The sequence below is a fragment of the Hoplias malabaricus genome, chromosome 3 (genome assembly GCF_029633855.1).
Source record: "Hoplias malabaricus isolate fHopMal1 chromosome 3, fHopMal1.hap1, whole genome shotgun sequence".
NCBI lineage: Eukaryota > Metazoa > Chordata > Actinopteri > Characiformes > Erythrinidae > Hoplias > Hoplias malabaricus.
Genome location: NC_089802.1, coordinates 41,297,971 through 41,316,275, shown reverse-complemented (window position 1 = coordinate 41,316,275; position 18,305 = coordinate 41,297,971). Strand labels below are relative to the sequence as shown.

General features: G+C 42.6%; 2 protein-coding genes across 3 annotated transcripts in view; one reads left to right on the top strand and one right to left on the bottom strand.

Annotated features, from left to right (window-relative positions):
- The window catches only part of shq1 (SHQ1, H/ACA ribonucleoprotein assembly factor), a 74,877-nt gene extending 67,909 nt beyond the window's left edge, over nt 1–6,968 (bottom strand). The window contains exons 1-3 of one of the 2 annotated variants that reach the window (XM_066665430.1): nt 6,902–6,968; nt 2,374–2,551; nt 404–468 (exon numbers count right to left, since the gene is read on the bottom strand). In XM_066665430.1, coding sequence (XP_066521527.1) covers nt 404–468; nt 2,374–2,516 — 208 coding nt within the window. In that variant the 5' untranslated portion in view covers nt 2,517–2,551; nt 6,902–6,968. Of the gene's footprint in view, nt 1–403; nt 469–2,373; nt 2,552–5,714; nt 5,865–6,901 lie in introns of those variants that run through there. The other variant, XM_066665431.1, reaches the window with a different exon arrangement.
- A 1,444-nt stretch (nt 6,969–8,412) lies between these two features.
- Nucleotides 8,413–18,305, top strand: part of gxylt2 (glucoside xylosyltransferase 2) — a 37,171-nt gene continuing 27,278 nt past the window's right edge. The window contains exon 1 of the mRNA XM_066664462.1: nt 8,413–8,735. Coding sequence (XP_066520559.1) covers nt 8,482–8,735 — 254 coding nt within the window. The 5' untranslated portion in view covers nt 8,413–8,481. The remainder of the gene's footprint in view (nt 8,736–18,305) is intronic.

The following is an 18,305-nucleotide window of genomic DNA, read 5'->3' as shown; positions in this document are numbered from 1 at the left end:
TTGTGGCTTTCAAATCCCAGTGAGAACAAGCATATCAGGTTGGACTTGATCTTCCATTATCTCTCGTACTGTGAGAGGAGCCATGTATAAGAGGCCTCACTTCCTGTGGATTAGTGCAATCCTCGGCTAATCAGATCACCGAGGGCCATCCTCGGCACACGCCAGCATCTCAAATCAATTTACTCGTCCTTTTTTCGGCGTTCTGCTCAGAGATTACTCTAACAGCCGTTAAAGCTACGGTCAGAGATGGGGGGAGGCAGAAAAGATCCTGTTCATCTGAACGCACAGCACAGAGTTACACAGCATTGTTATTTAATGATGTTTCTGAGTGTGGCTTCTAAATATTAATCAACCCACCCCTCACTAGATCACAAGCAGTTGTCCTTAATGAGACTGCTGTTACCTTTATCAATGTCGAAGGTGGCCTTTTCTCTTCCATCCTGCACTATTCGTCCAGGTAAAGTCAACCTACAAGCACAAGACCCCAGTGAACTGCGGTTAGTGTAAATCACAGCACTGAATTAAAGTAATACCATCTCATATCTCTGCTTTCTATGTGGATTTAGCAAATATAAATACTTCATTAAACACCAGCAGCGTATATTCTATTTTATACTCACACACACAAACACAAAAGGCAAAAGTTGTATTGGAAATTTGTATTTACAGTGATGGCGATGACTGGAGCCAGTTTTAACCCTTTGTATCCAGTCTGGTTACCTACTCTCACCACTGCTCTCTGTGCCGTTCTGGACTTTCTGTATCCCTGTGGTTTTTTTTTTCCTTTTCTGCTCCTTGTTCTTCACTATTCGAGTATCGGTTACCATTGGATCTAAAGAAGTCATTCAGACTGAATGCCATGGCACTGAAAAAGTGAAATCACGTTCTGCAGCACTACAGTCATTCATTTTAATATTATGTGTATGTAGTTTGTATTTAATGTCATGTCTGCCCATAGGGCCACATTCAAGGGATGAAAGGTGGTGAGATGTTATTAAGTGGTTTTCAAGGTAGGTCTGTGGTTTTCTTCCAATAACGGGATTCCCTTGGTGTAGTTTATTATCCCATTCATTCATTTTCAATGAGAATCAGCGACACTGGGCAACGTTAAGCGACGAGAAGTGGGCAAATTCAGTGATCCGATGAAGTTCAGCTCCGCTTAGCTCTATGCAAAATAAGCAGTGATGCATGGTGGCGTCCACCAATCAGAAAGCAGGTCTTCATATTCCCTTGCAACCGCTCCACTCACTTTGGTTCCTACTGAAAATCTGTTCCTTTCTCAAAATGAAGTAGAGACCCAGAATTACTGCGTCCAGACTTGTTTAAAGTTTAAGTACACAGTATGTTTTATTGTTTATTACAAACTGAAAGTGTAAATAAAATTTGCTTTGAATATTTATGTAGAGCTGCTTTTTGATAAATTACGGTTGACATTTGAGTCAAAAATAATGTTCAGATATTGTTACATAAACAATATAAACACAGCTGTAAGTTTGTACATTTAGGGGTTGTGATTCCCTTGCTCTGAGATACTATCACAACTAATCACAGAAAAAGCAGCAACAGATACACTACCCCTTATTTTTTTTTAGAAGGTTATTGAAGAACTGAAGAGCCAGAGTATTACAGACTATCTCACATCTAATGTCACAAAAATTAAACTTAAACACCTGAACTGACTTAACTAGAGCCCTATGTACACACTTTGTATCTCTACAATCACAGACTGAAGTCCTATATTTGTTGCTCTGCATACCTTCCTCTCCCCATTTCACCCTGCTTGTCAATGTTCTGGATGCCCACAGGACCACAACAGATTATTCGCAGCGCTGCTTTGACTGACTTAACATATGTGAGTGGGAACTGAAAAGTTTTGCTTAAACAGTCATGCTGTTTGGAAGAATGACATTGCACAAGACAGAGTACACTGCTCCACAGTGAGCCACATTGGTGTTCGCAAAACAACACGGTTATATGATCCACTCTGATCCACTTGTACCAGTGCAACACACACTAACACCACCACCACCACATCAGTGTAACTGCAGCGCTGAGAACGATCCACCGCCCAAACCATACCTGCTCTGTGGGGGTCCTGACCATAGAAACATGGTGTGAAATGGGGCAAACAAAATATGCGGAGCAAGAGATACACTTCAGTCTGTAACTGTCGAACTACAAAAGTGCTCCTGTGGACAGTGGAGCTGAGAGAATGTACCGTGAGTGTTGAAACAAGGTGTTCATAATGTTATGGTGGATCTGTGTCTATATAGACATCTGAAGTATTGATTTCTATTAGTGCCTTCCGTTCCACCGTTTCTTTAGATATTCCTCCACAGACCATTCACTCATTCACTTAAGAACACAGCTCACCTGAGAAAGTAAGGCTTGGCATAGAATTTGAAGTCCTCTCCGTCGATGAAGACATCAAACTCAGACGTCCGTGTGTAAGGGACGCGGATGACCAGCGTGAGGACGTCTGGGTCCTGACCCAGCTCAAACACCGGGGTTATCATGCTGCCTGTCCAGGGACGATTCCTCAGTCAGACGTCTGGAAGAGGAAGAAGGATTCATTGTTTAAAGACTGTTTGTGGACTCACATTTTACACCTTTGGGATGTAACATCAGAATCGGCACAGTTTTTTCCCCCATACATGCGGCTTTACAGGATACAAATGTGAGGCAGGGAGGCGAGGTTTGCGCTCTGTGTGAATGCTATACCAAAATATTTTATCAAATTTTACAAGTCTTTCTGTGTTCAGTAGCCCATTAGCTTTAACTGCTGTGTAACACTTTAATTAGAGTCAAAAAATTAGCTATTGTGTTTCATATAGCGATGCTCATATTGGTGTCCGATATGCAGATTTTTTTAGTTATTGTTTTTTCGGTCCGATATTGGAATTTTAGCCGATATTACAACTGTCTCTGGGATCTAATTTAAAATATGAGCGATGCTCAGTACACACACACAGCACGTTTTACGACAGTAAGATACTCTCAAACACCACGCTGCAGGAGCCCTTCTTATATAAAACATCAAAATAGAGATAGAGTCATTAAGTGTCTGAATTTATTACTGAAACACAATGATAAATCATTACAAACACTCGCTCAAACACTCTGTCCCTCTCTCTCCAAAAGAAATCCGGTGCTGCACTAATTAGCGCCCCTCTAGAAACAAGCAGTACATCTTTGATAAAAGTATAAATGAACTACAGCTGATATATAAACTTAAAAGACAAAATTAAAAAGTACAGAAATGTACAAATACTGAATACTGAAATACAGGATTGTCCTATGACAACAAGTAGTTGTTTTTCTTTAATCCAATGTGAAGGATATAATTATCAGTATCGGCTGCTCCAAGGTACTAGTTATCGGTTATCATATCTGCCCAAAATTTCAAAATCGGTGCATCCCTAGTTTCTTATGTTCATTCATGCATTTATAATAGAAAATGTCAACATTTATTTTTTGTTATTTTGTTGTTGTTGTTATTATTAGTAGTAGTAGTAGTAGTTGTAGAAATATTATTGTTATTAATAGTATTTTTATTATTATTAGATGGTTATTAGCATTTTTGGCTGTGAAGAGATCAGAATCGACCATAAAAACCATAATCGGTGCTTCCCTATTTGAAAGGCTAGATTTTAGATTTTCATATTAATTATGCTATAGTCTTTTAGGACTTACTGGATATTAAGATCAATATTTTCTTGTTATTGAGCAGGTCACACTGACATAATTATATTTCACTTAAAGCAGTTAATCATAACTTACTGGATAATAGATTTTAACTAAAGAATATGTTTAGAATTCAAGGGGCTAGCAGTGTACAGTAATTAAATTAACCTCAAACATTTAGAGCTGTAATTGTGGGCTCACCTGTCAGTTCCTCAATAACTGTATAGCAGTATACAGGGAGGGGCAATGCTCAATAACTATTTCAGTTCATAACTACACTCAATTTATGCAGGGCCTTTCACAAAAACACAGGGCAATACAGGGGAAGGCAACAATATAGACCATGAAAAGAGCACAAAAGTATATCAGAGATGTAAAATTTTTTTAAAAGACCCAAAGGGGACATATTCTCTCCATTTTCCACAATGAACTGTTCTGGTTCTAAATGAAACATCTGTGACCAGCTTTGGCCAAAACCCCACAAGGATCACAGTCCACCGCTGTGATTGGAGAGACTCAGACGAGGAGGCGGTTCAATGCTAAAGTCTCAGAAAGCCTCGTTTTATCCTTGTTTTCTGACCTACGCTGCACACGGCGTGGGTTGGTGGGCTGCAGATCTCCAAATGAATGAGCAAATGCACTGAAAAGGCAATTATTTTATAATACGTTCTCTTTAAATATTTAACAGTGGTCTCATGATTTAAAACTCAACAGTAATCCTAGGGTTCGAGAGTTTAATTACTGTTTAATTAAAGCAGTGTCCTTGTGAATCCCACTGATTTATGGTGGGATCCTGCTGCTGCATTCGGGGATCAAAAGAAATGTCTCTAAATGTAGAAGAGAAAATGGACATGGTCTAAAGTCTGACCTACATCAACCTGGGCACTCGATCAGAGTTTAATGCAGATTACGACTCCACCTTGTGGCTGTGAGAGTTAAATGTATGCAAGGTTCACTAGGCATGAAAGGAAAAGTCACAGTGCTGTGGATGCTAGTATTTCACACTCCGTGTATACTGATTGGACACAAAGAGAACATAATTGTCAGCAGGACTGTTTTATGAAAGAAACTACACTGTACAATAACAGAAATGGATGGCACAATAATATGTAAATGACCTTGTTACATTAATACAGTATGTGCAGTTCTCGGGGGTTGAGACGGTGGCAGTGAGGCTGTCACACAGCTCCAGTGTTTGATCCTAACCTCTGGCCAGTGTCTTAGAGTGTGTGAAATTATCCACAGGTGTGAGTGTGTGATGTCCTGTGATGGACTGGTGCCCTGTCCAGGGTGTGTTCCTCTCCTGCGTCCAAAAATTCCAGGTAGGCTCTGGAGCCACCGTGACCCTAAGTAAGATGTATGACAAGAAGTTACATAATAAAAAAAAACAGTGGGGAAAACATTCTGACAGTTCATATTTTAGAAACAAATTTTGACCAGTTAAATTCCAATGAACCAAAATGGGTGGAGCCTAAAAGCTTTGGTGTGGATGTTGTGAAAGGTTCCACTTGCGCACTATTTCAGCAGTGTTTCTGAGCTGCTACTTCAGCTCCATTTTGTTTTTTGGGTATCTTCATTAAGATCTACTCAGTGAGTCAAAAGTCACAGAAAACCCTTTTATCAGAATACTTCAGCAAGTAATGGGTGAGGGAGGCCTATCTTTAAGGCTGTGCATAGAACTTGGCCGCCATCTTGAAAGCCGCCATTATTGGATCAAGGGTGAATTTTTCCAATGGGAAAGTGGTCATGTAGCATATCAGAGAAATAAAAAGGTGCGACTTTTGACTCACCTTGTACATCAGATTATTTCAAAATAATACATCAAGCCCTATTTACTCTTCAGACGTGAACAAATCCACAATGCTTGTGTTGATCTGTCCACTGTGAAAGAATTACTTACAACTATGGATCTGAAATGATGTGGGACTTTCAAGAAATGTTGACAGAGGAAAGGAAATCACCCTGGTGTCCTTCACAGGGCGAAACACACTCACACCTAGGGACACTTTTTGAGTCACCAATCCACCTACCAATGTGTGTTTTTGGACTGTGGGAGGAAACCGGAGGAAACCCATGCACAGGGAGAACAGACCACACTCCTCATAGACAGTCACCCGGAGGAAACCCACGCAGACACAGGGAGAACACACCACACTCCTCACAGACAGTCACCCGGAGGAAACCCACGCAGACACAGGGAGAACACACCACACTCCTCACAGACAGTCACCTGGAGGAAACCCACACAGACACAGGGAGAACACACCACACTCCTCACAGACAGTCACCTGGAGGAAACCCACGCAGACGCAGGGAGAACACACCACACTCCTCACAGACAGTCACCCTGGAGGAAACCCACGCAGACGCAGGGAGAACACACCACACTCCTCACAGACAGTCACCCAGAGCGGGACTCAAACCCACAACCACCAGGTCCCTGGAGCTGTGACAGAGACACTACCTGCTGCGCCACTATGCCTTGTGATTACTGTTATTTAAAATAAGATGTCATTTACTAAATGATTAAACTAACTAACTAACTGGTGTTCCCCCAACGTCTCTGAGTGGTTTTAGACCACTAGAAGCACAACACGCAACCAAATACTTTGAAACGTAAACACATTTTAATAGACACCAGTTGATCCATTGTTTCTTCTAAAATCCTTTTATTAACACTGCTGTGAAGGTTTAAAGGCATTAAGCCACACATAGGGAGCAGAGAGACTGGCTGAATCGTTCTCAACAGGCATAACTCAGTATTGTTGGTGTTATGCTGAATTTGGAGTACCAAACAGCATTATGGAGACCTGTACTCGACTTTAACAATACATTTTATACTATTATTTACTACTAACAATGGCTTTTGAGAACCTGAATTGCACTCCTTTCTCTACAAGGCTGTAAACAAGGAAAAGATGAGCTTGCTTACTACTTCATATCGTTGTAGATAAATGTAATAGGTTTGTAATTATAATATTAATGAAATTCACAACATAAAGCCTCAGAACACTAGGAGTTTCTGATATATTCGCTGTAAACACTCTGTACCGACTCCTTAGCCAATGCTCAGGAAACAGAGAGGTTTACTGCGGAAAACAGCCATTTTGTAAAAGCATGTATGGGTTAACGTTGTCACAAACAACCATGCTGTTAGTTTACGGTGTTATCTTCTCTTAAACCTGCTTAAATAGCTAAAAGCTGCTCAATATCTCACCTCTCTCCCGGGTAGACAACAACAACCACATGCAGCAGCTCCTACTTCACACGGCGTCCATGCTTACACCGTAATACCTCGAATAGAAGAGCAACACACTGATATTCAAGAAAAAGTCCACTGATTTCCCCAAATATCTACAGCATTATATTTTTAAGATACAAACAAAGCCAGACAGAGTGGTTTGATATGACACTGTGCATTGCAGAGATTTTTTTTTTAAATAGAATTATAGGAACCAGACATTTGAAGAAATCCATCACAGAATGGTTAAGAATACACTCCTTCATGACATTATTTTATTTGAGATTTAAATATAGTTAAGTCAATTTTTCAACAGTCTGATAATGTCTGATATGTCTATGGTCTAATGGTGGGAGTTGGGGCAGACTAGGGCTGGACAATAATTCAATATCAATATATATCGCAATATACAATGTTGCAGTAACAATGACATGATTTTTATACACTTTTTTAATATTACAATATACATTATTTACAGCATCTGTCACTGACTGACGGTAATTACACCGGGCGCTGCCCAAATCAGTGCCCTCAATTTTAAATGTAGATTAAAAATATTATTACTGAAAAAGCCAAGAGGTTTCCCAGTAAACAATTAGTCGTTGATTCAACGTTGAAATGACGTAATGACTGCCGTCTAATCAACGTTCTCTTAAGGTTGAAAATGAAAGTTGAAAAGACGTCCAAACAGACATTGAAAAGACAACTATTGGTCTCGAAATAAATTACTTGTATAAAATATGTTTTGGACATCCACTGACGTTATCGATTGGTCACCACTTAACTAACTTATTAAGACGGATTTTGGACGTCCATTGACGTTTAAAATATGTCCTTGACGGACAGACTACTTTTAGACCTATTTTGAACGTCCAGGGACGTTCCTTGTTTACTGGGTTATGTTTGGTTTCTATGTTACATTTCCTGTTTGTTTTTAGCAGTTTTTCCTGTGGCTTTTATGGTGTTTATATCAATATCATATCGACTGAAATTTAGAAATATATCGTGATATAAATTTTGGCCATATCATCCAGCCCTAGTGCAGACAGTGAGAAGTATGGGCCAAAAATACATGTTGGTAGGTGGATTGACGACTCAAAAAGTGTCTGTAGGTGTGATTGTGGTAGGGTGTGTCGCCCTGCGAAGGAAAGGGTGTGTCCCCGCTTTGCGCCAAGTGATTCCAGATAGTCTCTGTACCCACTGAGACCCTGAACTGAATAAACAGTTACAGACAATGGATGAATTAATTGTGTGTGTGTGTGTGTGTGTGTGTGTGAGAGAGAGAGAGAGAGAGAGAGAGAGAGAGAGAGAGAGAGAGAGAGAGAGAAATCTATTCTAATGTTATCTTGTCCCTCAGACGCATGTTTTCTGAATATTACGGTAAAGCATCGAGGCCCCGCCTCCGGAGGGGGAGGTGATGAAAGGGTTGGCTGATGTGTACGCGGAGCTGAGCTGGAGGCTCGCGCTTCTTCACGAGTACGGTTTCAGCTCCGTCGCGCGCGCTCCGCTCCGTAACCGAGACCCCCGCTGCTCCATGCGGCGGCGGCGCGGGCGCCATGAGGCTCCACTACAAGATCGCGGTGATCGCGGCGGGCTTCGGATTCTTTCTGCTCCTCTACTTTTGGGGGGCGAGCGGCGCGGACGACCCCCCGTTAAAAGAAGTTGTTGAGAAGACGCACGAGCGCTTGCTCTCCCCGCCCGCGCACGGGAGAACCTCAGCGAGACTGTCGCACAGGCAAGAAGCGCACGAGAACCGCAGGAAAGTGGCGAAAGTCGCGAACCGAGGAGGCAACGTCAGCGCGAAGCCGAGGTATGAAACTCTTCTGGGGCCGGGGGCCGGCGGGGGGGCTGCTCCGGGGTCGCGCGCCACTCGTTTTCTGTCCATAAAACTTCACGAGACCCAGCCCAGTGGTCGCTTTGAGCTCCACACCGTTTACACCACACTGTATCAGCCATAACATTAAAGCCACCTCATTGTTTCTACACAGGGTCACTTTGTAATTCTGCAACTACAGACTGTAATACACATGTTGCTCTGCATACTTTGTTTGCCCCTTGTCACCCTGTTTTTTAATGGTCTGGACCCCCACAGGGCAGGTATGATTTAGGTGGTGGATCTTTCTAGGCGAAGCAGTGACACTGACGTGGTGGTGTTGCACTGGTATAAGTGGATCAGACACAGCAGTTGCTGCTGGAGTTGAAACACTGTGTCCACTCCCTGTCCGCTCCTCTCGTTGGTCCACCTTGTAGGTCATCAGTGGACACAGAATGCTATCGACTGGATATCTTTGGTTGATGGGCAATTCACAGGCTTTAAGAACTCAAGCAGCACTGCTGTGTCTGATCCACTCGCACCAGCACAACACGGTAGCACACCACCACGTCAGTGTCACTGCAGCGCTGAGGATGACCCACCACCACATCACACCTGCTCTGTGGGGGTCCTGACCGTTGAAGAACAAAACTCTACAGATGTCTGTTTCTGTTGACCTTCATTGTAAACAAATCTGCCCAGGTTTCTGTGGATCAGGGCTGCATTTCAAGATTTGCTTAGTGCTTGTTCACATTACTTAGGGCATCTGGAACCCACCAACCCACACAATGTGAAACCAGATCACCCTGTCAGTTTTCTGTGGGCTGCCTAAGTCAGAAAACATCGGTTCAAACAGGCGCTCTGATTCTGCTTCGCTTCTGACATCACACAAACAGACATTTGATTTGTCCTGCCCCCTCATCTCAGTTTCACCAATCACAGCACTGGACCCGCATTTACCTGAAGTTTAAAATAAACACAAGAAGTGCAGAGAAATAAGAGCATTGTGTAATAACAGAGAAAACGAGAACTGAGAGGAAAGAGAACCGAGCGAAACGATCTGGGTGCCGTCAGGGTCGGTGTGAACAGCGAGTGACTTGTTATCAGTTAAAGGAACAGGCGCTGAAAGCGGCCATTCAGAACAGGGCTGCTTAGACAGGGGGAGAACACTGCTGTGGGGTTTTGACCGAAGCAGGTCACAGACGTTTCATTTGAACCCCACGTCTGTGTTGCCTTGTGGAACAGACAGAATATTGTCCCCTTTAATACTCTTCAGATGTCTGGTTCCATTCACCACCACTGTGAACAAACTGACGAACATCCTCTAGATCAAGGCATTGCAGAAATAAAGATCACCATTAAACAGTGGAGCAGGGAGTGTATTAAACACTCTCTCTTTACCAGACTCCCCCTTGAAGGAGCCCCAAGGACACTGGAGAACCAAGATAAGAGAAATTAGTCTTCATGGCATTTTTAATGGTGATAAAAGGAGAGAAAAGTCCATCTATCGCTCTCTCATCTCTCCTTCTTTTCTGGCTCTCTGAACATGATGTACTGACACTTAATCTGATCTATGGGTCCATTCAGGTAAAAATTAAGGAGATGTATCTTGGACTGCACTGATATGGGAATGATGTCCATATTAATATCCAATGTGCACGTCATGTGCACGTCTGTTTATACATAAATATATGTTCCATATTTATTATCATTGCAGTTTCTTCTGAAATCAAGGGCATCAATAGGTAGCTGAGCCCTATTTACTGCAGTAACAGTTTCTGCTTCTCAGAAGACTTGAGCATTTATTTTACATTCAGCCATGAGAACACTAGTGAGGCCAGATACTGATGTTAGATGAATAGTTCTGGATCACAATCGCCACCTAAATATGTTGGATTAATCTCTCCAGAGAACACACTTCCACTGCTCTTTCAACCAGTGCTTTATGAGCATCACACCTCTCTGCTGAACACTTATGTGCATCTGCTCCAAAGTGTCTTGTTTAATTTTATGCTTCTCTCTGGAGATAATACAGCAGTGTGTGTGCAGCTGAACATCTGTGTCCACAATAAGTCCACCTTAAATGGGACATATTATGATAAATTCACTGGTTCAGAGCATGTGCACATTAATTTGGAAACCTGAAACAGGATGAACACGGAGAAATGAAACGAGAATGAGCTAAAAAGATAAATTAGATCAAATTTTGAAATTAGAAGAAGAGAATGGTGTTAAAACTAGGGATGTCCCGAACCGATCACAAAGATCGGTATCAGGGCCGATCACTGCATTATTTTACTGATCTGTATCAGCTTAATTGAGCTTGATCTTAAGTTAGATCCTCCTCCTCGAGCCAGTCGTGACCGATGTGAATGTTCCCTCCAGCACTACTACTACTGCAATGCTGCACTAGCTGGAATTTATATGAGTTGTTTGTTTACTTTGTTGTAAAAAAATATATAAATCTGTAGCTTAGGTGTATGCCATTTCTTTCTTAATGTGAGACATTCATTGTTAAGCAGATTCACTGGGCTGACTTTAATAATTATAATGTACTTGAAGTGTGCACTGTGTAACAGTATTATCTAGCAAAATATAAGTATCTGATCGGGACTCTGTATCTGCAAATACTCTATAATAAAAGGCCCGGATTGGTGTTGGGGTTGAAAAACTTGATCCGAACATATCTAGTTAAAACTGCAAAAAACGAGTGGACAAGGAAGACAACCAAGCTAAAACTGTGAAAACAAGAGCAGAGAAGGAAGAGAAATGAGCTAAAAGTGTGGAAATGGAAGCAGAGTAGGAAGCGATCAGAGCTAAAAGCCTAGGTGAGCCTCACTTCTCGCTGCTCTCTTGGGTGAGAGCTGTGTGTGGCTCATTCTCATTTAAAGGAACAGGAGTTGAAGTTGGTTGTTCTGAACAGGGCTGTTTAGACAACGGGTGAACGCTGGGGTTTGTGGTAATTTGACCAAAGCAGGTCACAGATGTCTCATTAAGACCCAGAACTTAGCTCCCTTGAGGAAAAGGGGGAGGATACATTCCTTTTAAAGTAGCTGAAATTCACTAATAATATGGGGTTTATGCAAATATTTGGACACGTAGAATGTCTCCCGATAATCGATACACGTCCCTAGTGATATCCATTTGGTCTCTCATCAAACATAAAAGCAGGCAGTATTAATTCTAGTCATGCTACATCTTCATGAGCGAGAGGCATAGACCTTGACCCTGTACACTCTCAGAAAGCGGCGATGATTAAAGCTCCTCTAACCTGAACACGCTGCTGAGTGTTTATCAGACGCTCAGCTCCCATCAGGCCTGACCTGAGGTCACCTTCAAGCCAATTAGCTCATTCACACAAGCCTCCTCTGGGCTAAACGAAGAGAAAGGACAAATCAATGGACGGCAGCTCGGCCTAATTGAGTGAGCCTCTCTCCTCCGGGGTGGAATCGCATTATCCACGGCGGACTATAAAAAGGGAATTAATTGGATTAGGAATGGATGAACCAGTGGCTTTGGTTTGATAGCCTTTATTAAAACATCCACATTCTCAGCTGATCGATAGGCTATGCAGAGGTGTTCAGAAATGCAGAGTGATCCAATAACAAAGAGCAGTCCAGGAATGGAGAGGTGTTCAGGAATGCAGAGTGATCCAATAATACAGAGCGGTCCAGGAATGCAGAGGTGTTCAGGAATGCAGAGTGATCCAGAGCAGTCCAGGAATGGAGAGGTGTTCATGAATGCAGAGTGATCCAATAACACACAGCAGTCCAATGATGCAGAGGGTTTCAGGAATGCAGAGCGAGCCAATAATACAGAGCAGTCCAGGAATGCAGAGTGATCCAACAACACAGAGCAGTCCAGTAATGTAGGCATGTTCAGGAATGCAGAGTGATCCAATAACACAGAGGTGTCCAGGAATGCAGAGTGATCCAATAACACAGAGCAGTCCAGGAATGCAGAGGGGTCCAGGAATGCAGAGGGGTCCAGGAATGCAGAGGTGTTCAGAAATGCAGAGTGATCCAATAACACAGAGCGGTCCAGGAATGCAGAAGTGTTCAGGAATGCAGAGTGATCCAATAACACAGAACAGTCCAGGAATGCAGAAGTGTTCAGGAACGCAGAGTGATCCAATAACACAGAGCAGTCCAGGAATGCAGAGGGGTCCAGGAATGCAGAGGTGTTTAGAAATGCAGAGTGATCCAATAACAAAGAGTGGTCCAGGAATGCAGAGGTGTCCAGGAATGCAGAGTGATCTAATAACACAGAGCGGTCCAGGAATGCAGAGGGGTCCTGGAATGCAGAGGTGTTCAGGAGTGCAGAGTGATCCAATAACACAAAGCAGTCCAGGAATGCAGAGGTGTTCAGGAATGCAGAGCGAGCCAATAATACAGAGCAGTCTAGGAATGCAGAGTGATCCAATAATACAAAGCAGTCCAGGAATGCAGAGTGATCCAATAATAAAGAGCAGTCCAGAAATAAAGATGTAATCAGGGCTAATCATATGGAAATTGATATTGTTTTTCTTAAATTACACAGAACCCCATGTGTTTTGGGTCTGGTTCTCACTGTAATGGGTTTTTTACTGGTTTTGATTCTGCTCCTCTCTGTTTCTGAGTTCTTGGTTATGTGTCTTGCTCTCACATTTCTGGGTTCTTTACTGGTTCTGGGTCTGGCTCTCACATTTCTGGGTTATTTACTGGTTCTGGGTCTGGCTCTCACATTTCTGGGTTATTTACTGGTTCTGGGTCTGGCTCTCACATTTCTGGCTTCTTTACTGGTTCTGGGTCTGGCTCTCTCTGTTCTGCGGTGAGAATTTGTGTGTGTGATTTGTTGTTGGAGTGAGATGTGGTTATAACAGGGTTCCGTTTTACACTCATCCTCCCTCGGACAGACTTCCTGTCTCACCGCGCCCAGACACACAAACAGACCATCACTTCCCTTTAGTGAACTCCAACTATAGATGAGAGAGAGAGAGAGAGAGAGAGAGAGAGAGAGAGAGAGAGCTGTTCTGTTCTGTTCTGATGACCTTAAATCCAAACAGCCCAAATGTTTGTGGACACCTGTATTTTATTCTAATATCAAACAAATTAATATTTAGTTTTTTGTCCTTTGCTGCAGTCACAGCCCCTGCTCTTCTGGAAAAGTCAGGTCAATGATGATTAGTTCTGAACAACAATCCCAAGCTCATCCCAAAGGTCCTGTCACTGTGTCACTGCAGAAAACCCACAACGCTCTAGTGCTCCAGTGCTGGCTGTCTTTTTACCCCCCTCTAGCCCACATTTGGCCCTGAACCTGTTGGTCATAGACTGATGTGCTGGTGGCTCTTCTTTGGAGTCAACTAAAGAACAGAAAGCCAACTTCTGTGAAAATCCCTTGCAATTCCCAGAGTGTTCCTCAGGTCTATCCACATGAGAGGTCCCGGAAAACCTGCTGATTAAGGTTTGTGCATTTTTCCAAGCAGCAGTTTAGTTCTGTGCTCATGAAAACAAAGAGTGAAGGAGAGAGCGAGCTTTGGGAGGGCCTCTGTATATTCTTGATGGATTAAGTTAGATGAAATTGGAGATCTGGTTTAATCCGGTTTATGAGGTAAGGCTGATATGCCCTTTTGGCGCTCTGTGTTTCTCACTGGAAGTCTGAGCTCATGGTCGATTGACAGTGAAGCAAGCAAAGGGAAGTGTGTGTGTGTGTGTCTGTGTGTGTGTGTGTTTCTTGGACACAGGCAAGCTTATGTAATTATAAACACACACGGATCAGTGTTAATGGAAAATCACGTGTGTATAAATAGTGCTGGATGACATATTGTCTGATGTAGTGAATTGTGATATGAAAAGACTGTGATGGTTAGTTCATGTATTGGTGACCAATTAATAAATGAATGAGCATGATACTTATAGCCATGGCGACACACTCTTCTATACAATAGTGCCCTCCCTGCAGCTAAGTGGTTTATTTATGTTTCTGAGTGTTCTCCACTTCAATGTCCAATCGGAGACGTTATAAGTAGGAGACAAAGTAAAAAGTAAATGGAAAATCTTATACTGATCAACATGGCATCTGTTTACAGAAGAAGTGTTGAAAGCCTCAGGGACCCCTATTGAGACCCTGTACCTCTCCAACAACACAATGTTGTCCATTTGTAAACTACCACAGCATATGGATAAAAGTAACTGGCTACAAAATAAACAGAATTAAAAAGTAGTACTCCTTCCTCGTTGCTCGACCACATAGATGTAAAGCCAGGGACAGTAGTAGAGATGTCACAAGAACCGATAATTCGGTACCAAGTCGATGCAAAAAGAGTCTTTTCCTGTGGTCCCGGAGGTACTGAAGTCTTCACAGATCTACCAGATCACATGAGGTCGCCATAATAAGCCTACACGCTAATAAGCCGAGAAAGCTAAAACAACACCAACATGAGGAGTGGCATCGGCAGATACAACAGGTCTGTTGCAACTGGTTGAAAAAAAACGAAATTACGTATGGAAATATTTAGTGTTTGAGTCCGACAACCAAACAAAACTGTTGCATCATGAAGCCTGAAGAGCCCAGAAGCGACTCAGACACACAGTATACCAGTGCTTACCTCAGGCTTTTCCTTTCAAACGAGACCAAATTTGAGTCTTTCTGTCAAACCATTTGTTAGTAATCCACCTGTTTGTGTAATGACTCCTGGCAAAAGGGTTACAAAAAGTACAAAAACTATTAAAATATGATCTCTGTGTAGATTAGGCTTTCAGCATTCCAACGGAACTTCAGTCAAGTCTGTAGACCAATCAGGGGCCAAGTTATGGCAATGCACAACCAAGGAGGAGGGACAAACACAGACCCATACTTCAGCAGAGTGCGTTCGAGTGTGTGGTCGCTGCACAGTGTGTGTCGGTCATCCTCTAGCCCTTCATCAGTGACACAGGACACTGTGGGCTATATATTTTTGGTTGGAGGACTATTCTCAGTCTAGCAGTGACACTGAGGACTTTAAATACTCCAGCAGAACTGCTACCTGAACATTGAACAGCAGGGTGAAAGGAGAGCAACAGAAGAACCAAAGTCTGTAACTGTAAAACTGCAAAGTGCTCAGCGGAGCTGAGAGAATCAGCAATGAGTGTAGAAAGAAGTAGGTGACATCAACATCACAAATGATTGGTGTCTGGTAGTAGATACTGACTTTATTAGCAGTTTGCAAATACTAATGGTCAGAGGAGTATGTGACGGAGAGTTAATGGGTGCATCCCAATTGTGCAAAACAATTACATTTCCGGTTTGTTTTCATTCAGAAGCTCCTAATCTTTTAAGGTGCAATGGTATGTTTGAGTAAGAAGGCGAATGTAGTTAGCATGTGGTTGAAGTTTAAAGTCTGTACATTTTTATTCACTGTTTGAATTGCCACAGAAATCATTTGTAACTCGAGTTGTTGAGTTTTGTAGCACGTTTGGTCTGTGTTTATCGTCTCGGAAAATTAGTGGTTGGAGTGGTTTCCACATTAAAAAGCAAAAAAAAGTCAATATCATCCACTTAGGCAGCAGGAATAGAACAACGTCCTGTTACCTTTTTCATGCTTTTCAATAGTCGGAGGTCTCTCTAATGTTCAAACTTTTCCAGGTGCTGTTTCTTGAGAGAAATACAGAGCGATTTCAGGGAGTCACATTATACTGAGCCATGGATGTATATAAATTCTGGAAATTTTTCCAATGCACAAATAGACCAGAAAGCTAACAAATGATGAGGAAATATTTTCTGAATTTTATAAAAAAACATTACCTTTTATATTAAAACCAACCCGTGTATGAATTTGTAGTATAGTTACAAGTGTTATAGCCCAGTATGCTGAAACTCCACAGTGCACACTTGAATCAGTCGATTTTTGAGAATGATAAAGATGGACCCTATTCTCCCACACAGCCCCAGAAGGAAACAAAGGGAGGAGCAGAAACTATTATTTTGTGACATACACTGTGCACTACATATGGTGTAGAGAGATATTTGAGATTCAGCCTTTGTATAAAAAGAAAATAAAATGGGGGATGGCGTTTTGATGGCACATTTGAATGACATGCGTTGTCATAGCAACAGTTAATCCTGGTGGTAAGAAACAGTGTAGAATGTTAATGAGGTGTGTATTGTGCTGCAGAACACTATAATGATTACTATATAGTGTACTATAAACTCATTATTATTAGTGTGTAATACATAATTGGGAGGCAGCCAGTGAGTCCATGGATAACTGCAGGTATGTGGGGAAAGCCAGGGAGGAAACGAAGCAGGACGGAACCATGGCCCAGGTGGAGCCGTCTAAGTCCAGGCTCCTCAGAGGGCGACACAGTGACAGTGTGAGATGTTTACAAAGTCTAGAGACGCTGAATTTGATCAGTACCCACAGCACAGAGTCATACAGCTCTTCTCTCCAAATCACATCTGCGTGATCAGATGAGCTGCAGTTTGTTGTGTTTTGTAGCCCCCAGGGGACGAGTACCGGCTCAGCCTAACAGTCCTCAATGACGTGTTTTAAACAAATACCACCCCTTGTCATCTGGAAATCAGCGCCTGGAGGAGAACGTCCCGCTCCACGGCAGGAACGCTACGTACGCTTGTAAACATGCCATCTGCGAAGACTTAGAGCCTCTCTTTTTTTCTTCTCTTTCTCTCCCTCCCTCCTTTTCTCGCTCTCCCTCTCCAAGCCAAACTCCTAGAAACATTCTCCTCACTTGCCCGAGCATCCAGAGGAGCTGAGCTTCTGCGAATCCTTGTTAGGAAAGGAAAGGGAAGAACAGAAACTTTTCCCTACTTTTAGCCTTTTACAGCAGGCATCTCCAGCCAAGGATGGCATGAAAAAAAGCAGCTTTTGGCAAAGGAGGCCAAGATCGTGAGGTGAGAGAGAAAAAGGGAGAGAGAGAGAGAGTTAAATCAGTTGGCCGTCCAGGATGTGCGGTTAAAAGCTTGCTGAAAAGCTCTGGCTCTCTTCCCACACACAGAGAGAGAGGGAGGATTTTCCTACAGAGTTGAAACTGGCCGTTTGAAACACTCTCACAGATTTCTCCTGGGGGCTTCCTGATCTATCCCTCGACCAGTTTTTAGTTTTGAACTTTGAGTAGGATCGTTCAGTTTAAAGTTTAAGTTTCTTGGGTTATGGTAGTAGTTTTTCTTGCTATGCTACAAAGAGCTGTGATGCAAGTGAAGGCCAGCTCTACTGGGTGAACATCCCAGAGACAGCTTTAATTGAGACTGAACTTTTGGCCAAGACCCTCATACATGAGTCTACACCAAACAGTTGCTGGATTAGGAACACCTACACTGTCTCTACACTCACTGTCCATTTTATCAGCTCCACTGACCACACCAGAGCACTTTTTACTTCTACAATTGCACACTGTAGTCCATCTGCATGCTTTTTATCTCCACTTCACCCTGCTCTGCACCTTGACGCTCAGGGCCACCACAGAGCAGGTGTGATTTGGGTGGGGGAGCATTCTCTGAAATGGTGGTGGGTTAATGTGTGTTGTGCTGGTACGAGTGGATCAGCCACAGCAGTGCTGGAGTCTTTAAACTGCTCAATAGTCCAACAAACAA